Source organism: Sinocyclocheilus grahami, unplaced genomic scaffold (genome assembly GCF_001515645.1).
Source record: "Sinocyclocheilus grahami isolate Dianchi unplaced genomic scaffold, SAMN03320097.WGS_v1.1 scaffold176.1, whole genome shotgun sequence".
Taxonomy (NCBI): Eukaryota; Metazoa; Chordata; class Actinopteri; order Cypriniformes; family Cyprinidae; genus Sinocyclocheilus; species Sinocyclocheilus grahami.
In genome coordinates this window covers 1,604,458-1,615,164 of record NW_015505355.1, presented here as the reverse complement: position 1 = coordinate 1,615,164, position 10,707 = coordinate 1,604,458, and the positions used below count along the sequence as shown (strand labels likewise).

Genomic DNA, 10,707 nt, shown 5'->3' with positions numbered 1-10,707 from the left:
ACAAGGTGGAACTCAACACTCCACATGCTGCAAAGGGCACTGGAAAAAAAAGCGTGCCCTTAACATCTACTCTGGGGAATATGGCAGTTTTAAATGTCCAGCTGCTCACTAGTGGAACATTGTGTCCAATTTGGTTGAAACACACATCCCGGAAGCGACACTAGAGGTGAGCTACAGTAATTCATCTGCGTCCAGTATCATTCCCTGCATGACAGTGCTCAAGATGCTACTTGAAGCTGAAGGGCCATCAACACAAGGCATCAGAATGCTCAGGGAGGTAATGAGGGAGAGCCTAATCAAACGATTCGCCAAACTTGAAGACTCAACAACTGTGGTTCTGGCATATCTTTTGGATCCACGTTATAAGAGTCATGCATTCTCCTCTGCCTCTACACTAAACAAGGCCAAAGAATGGCTTAAAGAAGATGTAGAAGGTGCTCTACAAGAGCAGGCTGAAACAGAGAGAGTCAATCAAGAGCAGCAGGCTGAAGGAGAGGAGCCCGCTGCACAAGACCAAGCCACTAAATGGCAAAGGAGAGAAGAGACACCCTGCCATAGCCAAATAGACAAGATCTTAATTTCTCTTTTTGGGCCCCACACTGGTGATCTGTTGGCCAAGGACATCATTGAGGATGAGTCACATCAGTACCTCAAAGAGCCAGTGATTGAAAGGAGTACAGTGATTCATCAGTCCCTCATCAGTCCCTAGTCTTCAGTGAAGTGTCAGCAATTTATGACAAGAGAAGAAGCAAGCTCACTGGAGAGCATGCCAAGCAGCTCTACTTCCTGCACCACAACCTGGCGCTGCTGGATTGGGACTACTAATTGTTAGCCATTTTATTAGCTTATAAAACTTCAGGGAGCTATTACATTTATTTTCCATAATTAGTTCATTTGTTGCTTGTTGTTTACATCAAGTTTTAATGTTTACAGAATGCTGCTGGGTGCTCCCTGCACTTTTTATGTTGTTATTATTATTAATATTAATGTTTATTTAATGTTATTATTAACAGTTCTCAGAATTAAAGATATGTTTAAAAGCATTTAAAGAACGTTTGTCAGAGCCCTTGTTGTAATTAATTTTTCCATAAATTGTCATTTTTACACCAGACATATATCGGTTCTCGGTCTACTTAATCTGTAATAATCGGTATCGGCCCTGAAAAACACATATCGGTCGACCCCTAATCACAACATTGATCGCACACGTCAAAGTTTGAGGAATGAAACCGATAAATCATTGTAATTTAGGAACAGAATCACGTTGGTGTTTGAATTGTGTTCACGATCCGAACTGAAAAGCTGGTGCAAACATCCACATCCGTATGATCAGATGCTTTAACTGCATTTTTCTCATCAAGTCATCTTGTGTAATTGAGAGGACAGTGTGCACAGTAACAGCACATTACGTTCATCTAAAACGCCACTCCCTGAAGTTAGGGAGGTATTGAATGTTTTAAAACGATGTACAATTGTTCAGGCATTTCTAACTTCTGTTTACCATAGAGCAAAGAAAAAAATAATTAAACTTTGCTGAGGGTAGGACACATCGAGATATTTTTTGTAATATCTTGATATAGTTTTTAGTGTTTACTATTATCATTTTGCATTATTGACAATATTTTCCTAATTAATGCTGTACAATTGCTCTGAATACTTAGGACCATGTGTTATTTCAGTTTTTCTTTTTTAATAAATCTGCATAAATGTCAACAATTCTGTGTTTTTCTGTCAATATGGGGTGCTGTGTGTACATTAATGAGGAAAAAAAATTAACTTAAATGATTTTAGCAAATGGCTGCAATATAACAAAGAGTGAAAAATTTAAGGGGGTCTGAATACTTTCCGTACCCACTGTATATATAAGGGGACTTGACTTGGCTTCATTGCCATGGCCACCTCTTCACGTTCATGTTTAAAAGTACTTCTCGTGTATTAAACTAAGTATCTGTACACATGACAGGAAGCAAAGCAAAACAAACAAACAAAAAAAATCACAAGAAAAGCTTGATGTTTAGCAGGAACTATACATTATTTAGGGTTATTTGTTAGGATATTGATCTAGGATCTGTTGTTAAGTAAGTTTCATTCATAATATTATAAAATATTTTCTGTATAAAATTTCATGTCAGTATTGTCCCTTATAACTGGTAGTATAACAATCCTACTGGCAGAGCTTAATCGTTATACAGAACTTTTCCATTTTATACGAAGTCGAAAAAAACCCTCCCTCATTTTGCTCATCTTGTGAGTGCACATTTCTCTGAACCTGCCGCCAATAACATAGAAACAAACGTGCAAATGTAACATTAACATAACTGTAATTTGAACGTAGCTTTTGTAAAAATATATAGCAAAACAAATGTGGGGGAAAAAAGTTGACTTACACATCCCTACTTAAGGCCAAACAATATTCGTCATTCGCTGATGTTTAACAGGAGTAATGATTAAACGTTGATAATTTTTCTTTGAGAGAAATTAGACCAACAATGACAATTACAACTTGCGCAACCGTGAAACATGTGTTAGAGTACTATGGGACCAAGTTGCAATTTTAACAGAGACAAAACAACTCAGTTGGCAACATATCATACACGGCGTGCATAGTCTGATGATACACGGGGCAACTTTGAGCAATTTTACTGGGCAACTTTTTTTGAGCAATGTTTCTTGGGCACTTTCCCATCGAGAACGGGAAACAAATTTCAATATGGATGCTTTAGATCAGTCGTGGGTCCTGTGTCTCACCTGGTTGCCTGTTGACGGCAACATTGCTCAAAAAGTTGCCCCGTGTATCATCAGCCTAACAGTAACCAATTAATTTTCACATATAGCCAGAAAACCCAAAACTTGCATGCAAATAAAGAAACAGGCATAGCACAGATTTGCATGTCTACACAAACATGTTTTTGATGATCCTAGAATCCTTTTTTAAATTTCAAATGAACTGGAATAAATTAATCCAAAGAATAAACCAGTTTGTTTGCTCCACAAATGGACTGCTGACAGTTCTCTGGCACAGATGTTTTAAAAACAAACAGGACGCAATATGAACTCACCGTCACTGACTTCAGCGTCATGCCGTGATAAGTTCCCATAGTGTCAATTTTGAAGCCCTCCGTTTCTGTAAAAAACAAACAAAAAAAGTTAGGTTTCTAAATCATTAACAGTTCCAATAAGCCTCAATTCCATTTTGGGGGACTTCATCATCATCATAAACAGATGATACACTTAACGATCTCTCCACAGATTCATCAACAATGACATGCTGGTTGTAACAATTACAATTTTCTGAATTTATTTTATTCTGATACATGTTACATCTTTTCTAAAAGTGCTACTTCTACATCTACAACTAAAAAGGAACTTTTTTTTTTTTTATTGTCTGCACAGGTATTTTCTGCATTACCAATTATTCATCATAAAGGTCAAAACTAAAGCCGATGAAATCCAACTTACCTTCTTTTCCTTTGAATCGCTCCTGATCGTATCTGTTGTAGGCAGCTGGGACTGGCTGTTTATTTCTTATTGCTGGATCCTATGGGACAAAAAAATTGGAGTGCATTAAAAAATATATAATAATAATAAGTCTATGTTAAGAAATAAAATATTTTTATTTTTGTTTGTTTCTCTTGACTAAATCACTTTAAGAAGGAATATATATTTAATTTACACGGTGAAGAATATGCAGTGTTTTTATACATTAGATTACTTTAAGTTGTATGTAGCATTTCTACTGTAGTTTTTTGTCCTATTGCTTGTAATTGGTTTCTTATTAATAATTTCTGAATTTATAAATACATACAGAAAAATATTTTTGAAGAGTGGCGACAGTTAATATTGGACAGATTTTGTAATGTAATATCATACACGTGCTTTATAACACAATCTTGAGATTTTGCGCTTATGGCCTTCATGCAGCTCACATTCTGCTGTCATTACAGTTTTTTTTAACAATCACTACAACCACAATTTCATTTTCAAATCTCTTCACACAGTGAGCACAACAGCAGTCTATGTGGGTTAAACTGTGGATCATTTATCATTGCTTTGGCACAAAATGCATTCAATGACTACAGCTTTCAAATTACATGAATTCTGCTCAGTCAGACACAAACACAGCCAAACTTTATGTACCCACAGGCAAATTTGCATGTTTATATACTCTTTTCTAAACTGTTAAACTAGGTTTGGGCGATATGGAGGGGAGAATAACATTTTTAAAAAATAGCAATTCTTCACATCAGTTGATATTGATAATTATCACTATAAATTTCCAATCTTTTTTCTTGCAAGTTTAAAGGCAGATTTTTGCTCCCAAGTGAAAGTTGCAGAAACCAGACCACATACAAAAAGATTTTATCTATACAAATTGGGAATAATTTGACTATAATGTAAACATGGACAATGTAGCATATACTGCAGTGAATTCCAATTCATAGAGTACGTCATTCTTGTTTGGTAATGAAATTTTACAGAAGAAAACACTGTAAAATGCTATCTGGTGTTAGTGTTTTTTAGGTCATTATTTTATGAGTGAAAAAGTGTTTGTTGGTTGAAAACCTTTGCTAGTGTTTTGGAAGAATGGCTTGATTTGAGATGTATAAAGTGTTTTGTTGGTTTATGGCAGATTTAAAATGTAAAATTAACTGCTGTGCAAAGATGAAACTTGGTTAGGAGAGCTGTTTGAAGAGTTTTGAAAAAAAAATTGTTAAGTTTCCTAGCAATTGTTCAAAAAACATCATTTTAATATTCAGCTGATAAGGAAACAGAAAGCACAAACATTCACACACACTAATAAAGCGGCTTTGTTGTGTACTCACCACCTGAGTTTGGTTCTGGGTCTGTCTCTGTTCAGGGGCCCGACCTTCCTCCCGCGCCTTCACTGATTGTAGGATGGCAAATATATTTTTGGAGAAATTCTACAAATCAAAAGATCATCATGTTCAGGAGTTCATATTCTTTAAATATAGCTAACATTTACCTTCTTTTGTGCACAATTGATTTTAAAAGAAAGTATAGCAGGGAAGAAAAACAAACAAACATCACAAACATGACTTTTAACCAAGTTGCAAGTTAACCAACCATTCAAAATCTAACCGTAACAATAAGCCACACAAGAAAACAGCTGTTTGATCAATGAAACACCACCACCTGCAGGCCAACTGTTTTATATTTCACAACCACCAAAACACTAGTTACAACAAGTGTAAAATCTATGTGTACATCATTTTAATTAGGCAATAAACAGTTAAAAAAAATTCTAGTGCTGTCAAACGATTAATCGCCATCGCATCCAAAATAAAAGTTTTTGTTCACATAATAAACGTATGTGTACAACATTTACATTTAGTCATTTAGCAGACGCTTTTATCCAAAGCGACTTACAAATGAGGACAATAAAAGCAGTCAAAACTAACAAAAGAGTAACAATATATAAGTGCAAATGACAAGTCTCGGTTAGCCTAACGCAGTACATGTAGCAAGGTATATATACAGTATCTCACAGAAGTGAGTACAACCCTCACATTTTCGTAAATATTTGATTATATCTTTTCATGTGACAACACTGAAGAAATGACACTTTGCTACAATATAAAGTAGTGAGTGTACAGCTACAGCTACAGTATAACAGTGTAAATTGCTGTCCCCTCAAAATAACTCAACACAGAGCCATTAATGTCTAAACCGCTGGCCACAAAAGTGAGTACACCCCTAAGTGAAAGTGTCCAAATTGGGCCCAATTAGCCATTTTCTCTCCCCGGTGTCATGTGACTCAGTGTTACAATGTCTCAGGTGTGAATGGGGAGCAGGTGTGTTAAATTTGGTGTTATCGCGCTCACTCTCTCATACTGGTCACTGGAAGTTCAACATGGCACACACACACACACACACACAAACAAAAAAAAACAAGTAGATAGAATAGAATTTTTTTTTTTAATAAATAAAAAAGATACATGTAGATAAAGTAGAATTAAAATAGAATAGAAAGTGCTAGAGTTAGAGGGTCAATAATATATTTATATATACACACACACGCATGCATATATTTCAGAAAATTTTTTATGTTTATATATTAAATATATTTATAATATAAATTATATGAATATAAATATAGACATGTAAATATTTTCAAAATACATACTGTATGTGAGTGTATTTAAATACACAATACATATACACAGTGCACACGCATATATTATGCAAACAAAAACTTGTATTTTGGATGGGATTAATCGCGATTAATTAATTAAGCACACATTTTTTCTAACTACTTATTGCCCAATTTAAATTATGTACATCTGAATTGTTGCAACTATTATTCTTATTATAAAATTAATTTCATTAGTTTAAATTATTTAACTTAGGCAATAAATAGTTTGTAATGTAAAAATAAATGTAAATGCTTGTTTATTTAAAAAAAAAAAAAGGAAAACAATGGCCCAACTCATCTGTCCAACAACTTAAAATATATTTTTAGTATTTTTGTTGCCTACAATGTGCATCAGTTGCAAATTCAGCTGCAAATTTTGCAAAATTAGAACAATTCACTTTAACTGAATACACAATTTGATTAAAATGTTGATTTATTCATTGAAATACATTTCCAAGGCATTATTGTGGCCGCAGAGTAAATTATTGAAGAGACATTGGCAGCAAAGTTCAACGTCCATGATGGCATTTATATTTATGGTTTTTAAATATATGTTAATGCATAAAATGGACAGCCCCTGTTTTTTTTGCCAAGAAAATTAAATGCTGCATCCCAATTCGCATACTATCCGTCCTAAATAGTATTCGAAAATAGAATTAGTATGTCCCAAATCATAGTATGTTTAAGAATGTATGCCAAAGATTCCCGGATGGCCTACTACTTCCGGTTAGACTTCGAAGTGCAGATCGATGTGCACTCTAACGGCTAATACTGCCCACAACACACAGCGCGGTGGACTAGTAGGATTCGATTAGAACTACAAACATGCATAAGAAGTGTTAAACTACAAACATGGCAGATATACTCAACCGACGGACAGGTAGAGAAAGGGATTTGAGTGATAAACAATCAATGTCTAACCTGATGAAAAATATTAATTTAATGTTATCCACATTATATCTCATCTGCAGCAACACTGTGAACTTTTATAATGATACGCTTGGTCATTAACTTTTAAATGCATCATTATGCAAACACATGAGCAGAGTTCTGGGCATGATAGATCCACGACTAGCAGATCAACGTGCCTCTTCATCTCTCTCCAATATGGCAGGAAATCAAATTAAACGAAATGTGGATGTTAACTGTGACAAGATGATTGACAGTGCCGTTTAAACATTCACAGAATGCACGTTACTAAGTAGTATGTCCCAAAGCTTACCTAATATTCTTCTACATACACAAATGTACTTTTATTTTTATTTTTTTGTGACGAAAGAGTACATACTTTTAGAGCATAGCACAAGTAGGCGAATTGGGACGCAGCAAGAGTGTCTCCACTTACCTTGCCACTGCTCTGTAAAATCGTGGTCCTCGTCCGCCACACTCTCTCTCGGCTCACAATGTCTCTGGTCACGTCCACTTCAGCATCCACAAAGCTTCTCTGTTTCTGGGTAATGTCATCGTCCAGGTCAGTCTTGATGGTAGAACGCTTCTTAGCCATGATTTTAGCCTTGATAGCAGCGATCTTCTCCACAGACATGGCTTCTGACAGAGATCTAAGATCAGAAGAATCATACGCTAAACTCATATCTAGGAGAACTAAACAGTTAAGACACGACAAGCTGTGTGTTAGGCACAATGCATAATTCCTTCAATATTGATTGCATTCACTAAACAACACAGCTTTATTGGATTAATATAACAGTAATTACACAAAAACATTAGAAACACAATATTAAAGACGTAATTTTAAAAATGTAGTCCATCGAAAAATGTAAATACTGTCATCATTTACTGTTGTTCCAAACTTGCATGCATAAATTTCTTCAGCTGAACACAAAAGATGATATTTTGAGGAACGTGGATAACCAGACAGTTCTGGGGTCTCATTTATAAAACTCTCCTTAGATTTCATCCTAAAAGTGTACGCATGCACAAAAGCTAGATTTTGAACCTGCGCAAAAATCCCTTTATAAATCCCAGTCAGGGGAAGATTGTGCGTATGTGCATCTGCACCCCAACTCCTCCCCAAAATCACCATATGTGGAGCTTACAACGCCTAGTTTTACTACGCATAACCTCATCTGCATACCATTTCCATGCATATTCCCATCCACGTGACACCATGTTTAACACCGTTAAAGGTACAACACATTAAGGAAATATGAGATACGGTCTATAAATGCCACTTGTGCCATACACATTAATTTTCATTGCTAAAAAGCATCCAGTATATCCTTATGTTTTAGCATAAATATATCAAAATCCATAAAAATCAAAACGGTTTAAAATAGTTCTCAGATAAATATTGCGGAATAGAGTTGATCTCATTCTTTTCCACTGGCCAAATAGAATTTCAAATGTTTTAAACAATTCAAATAAAATAAAATGTATGCAGTTTTGCTGATAAGGTGAACATCTTTTAGCTATTTTTAGCCTATATTTATTGCAGTGTAAATAGAATTGTCTGACTCGGCACGTCACTGACAAAGTAGCCTATTTTAAAAAGAAAACATGCAAATTACCATTTTCTTCAAGTTGTATCCTTCAAATACAGTGGTATTTTTCATAATGTTGTGGAGATGTCTTCACACGACATCAACACCTCTGTGCAGCTGCTCATACTCATATCATTTTTGTTTCACTTCTGCGTAATAACTTTATGTAATTTCAGTGCTTATCTCCATTAATGAGAGTGGAATATTTAATGTAAATGTGTATATGAAATAAACAGATTTTTAAAATCGTTGTTTACTTCATTAATTTTCTCACTCCAGGAAAAACAGTGCGTTCGCATGGTCTAGAATGTCAGTTTATTTTTTTTATAAATCCCGATATGTGCGTGGAAAACTGTGTACGCAATTTCAATGCCCATTTTGTGCGTACGCAACGTTTATAAATGAGACCCCTGGTCTCCATTGGCTCTCTTTATTCAATAGAAGTCAATGGAGAATGAAACTGTTTAGTTCCCAACATTCTTCTAAATATTTTCCTCAGTCATAAAGAACTACTAGCATCACGTCATCTATTAACTTTTTGTACATTGCACATATTTTTTGCTACAGTGTTAATGTTTGATCATACCTGATCTGATCCGTCTGCACGATGCTTTCCTTATGACTCTCGAGACGAGCAGCCAGACGCTCCTTATCCAGACGCACACGCTCTTCATCCTGAGAATCACATGCATAAATCATGAGACGTGTCCAAGCATGTTGCTATTCAGCATTTTATTTTTTATTATTATGTCTCTTACCTCAACCCGAGGCTTTTTTGCCTCTGAAGACACTTCATCTGCTGCCCTTTTAACTGTTAAAACAATAGCAATTTAATGGCAGGTAATGGGTGATCATTCAATTAGAGGCACTTCTGACTACTTTAAATATAGAAAAAATGAAATGCTTATTATGGCCTTTAACGTTTATTTTAAATGACAAGAACACACTCAAATCAAAATAAAGCTCACACCTTGCGTTGGCCTTTGTAAACCAATCTCAATGGGCGCACTTCTGTCGATACTCGTTGATGATGCTGTAAAATTTGATTAAATGACAAACAGGTAAATAATTATGATGTTTTAGTTCAACGTCTGCTATTCCCCATCACACTTACAGCTTTCTCCATTGAGATAGGAGAGCAAGTCTTTTCTGTCGGGTCGTCTTACAACAGGGATGTTCTCTGTCTGTAATCACAAAAACAGGCTCAAGTTTTACTTTCCAACCAGCTGTGCACACAAGCTACATTACAAAAGAAAACCATAAAGATAAGGATATTTCCGGTTTATAGACAGCAAACTAAGCTTTAATTAAAACCTGAATATAAAAAGAACTTGCATTAAGCGGGCTACCGAATTTTGGGAGAGGGAGGGTTTAAATGTGCCAAAATAAAAATAGTAATACACTTTAAAATGTGTGCTGTAAACTGTGCTTTTGTACTTACTGCGGCTCTCCGCACATAGGACGGGTGAGGAAGATGCACATTGTTGAGCAGGAAAAGAATAGAATCAAGAGTGTAGTACTCTTTAGGCTGTCCCTCTTTTCCAGTTCTGTAATTACATTAAATTGCATGTTAAAAAAAATAATAATATAGGCCTACCCTACACACTAGAGGTCGACCGATGTATCGGTTTTGCCGATTAATCGGCACCGATAGTTGATTGCTGGAACTATCGGTTATGGACAAAAATCCATGCCGATAGTTTTCCGGGTTGCGTCCATTGCTGGAGCGGCTGAGAAGGGTCTGCTGTCATTATACAGTGCGAGAGCGGCCTCTAGTGGTTGAAATCACTGACAGCACGTGCTATTTGTTTAGACACGTGATACTGCACGCTGAACAGAGCGGGAAACTTCAGACGCGGATTTAAATGCAGCCGACAGAAAATCCTGCCGCGCCACAGAGCGCCATTCACATCGTTTCCCTTTAAATTACATTATATTGGTCCCGAATTGTTGATAATGTACATAATGAATTGTGTATTTTCAGCAAAACGTTTGTCTTTCTGTGGCTCTAATAAAGTCTGTGCTTCATTTATAGAGCTATAATATAGGTCG

The 10,707-nt window shown here is 35.7% G+C and overlaps 1 protein-coding gene across 1 annotated transcript in view; it reads right to left on the bottom strand.

The window, feature by feature from the left end:
• Positions 1–10,707, bottom strand: part of cdc73 (cell division cycle 73, Paf1/RNA polymerase II complex component, homolog (S. cerevisiae)) — a 45,745-nt gene that overhangs the window by 31,809 nt on the left and 3,229 nt on the right. The window contains exons 2-10 of the mRNA XM_016283620.1: positions 10,097–10,202; positions 9,770–9,839; positions 9,626–9,688; positions 9,414–9,466; positions 9,242–9,330; positions 7,500–7,713; positions 4,824–4,922; positions 3,460–3,538; positions 3,060–3,124 (exon numbers count right to left, since the gene is read on the bottom strand). Coding sequence (XP_016139106.1) covers positions 3,060–3,124; positions 3,460–3,538; positions 4,824–4,922; positions 7,500–7,713; positions 9,242–9,330; positions 9,414–9,466; positions 9,626–9,688; positions 9,770–9,839; positions 10,097–10,202 — 838 coding nt within the window. The remainder of the gene's footprint in view (positions 1–3,059; positions 3,125–3,459; positions 3,539–4,823; positions 4,923–7,499; positions 7,714–9,241; positions 9,331–9,413; positions 9,467–9,625; positions 9,689–9,769; positions 9,840–10,096; positions 10,203–10,707) is intronic.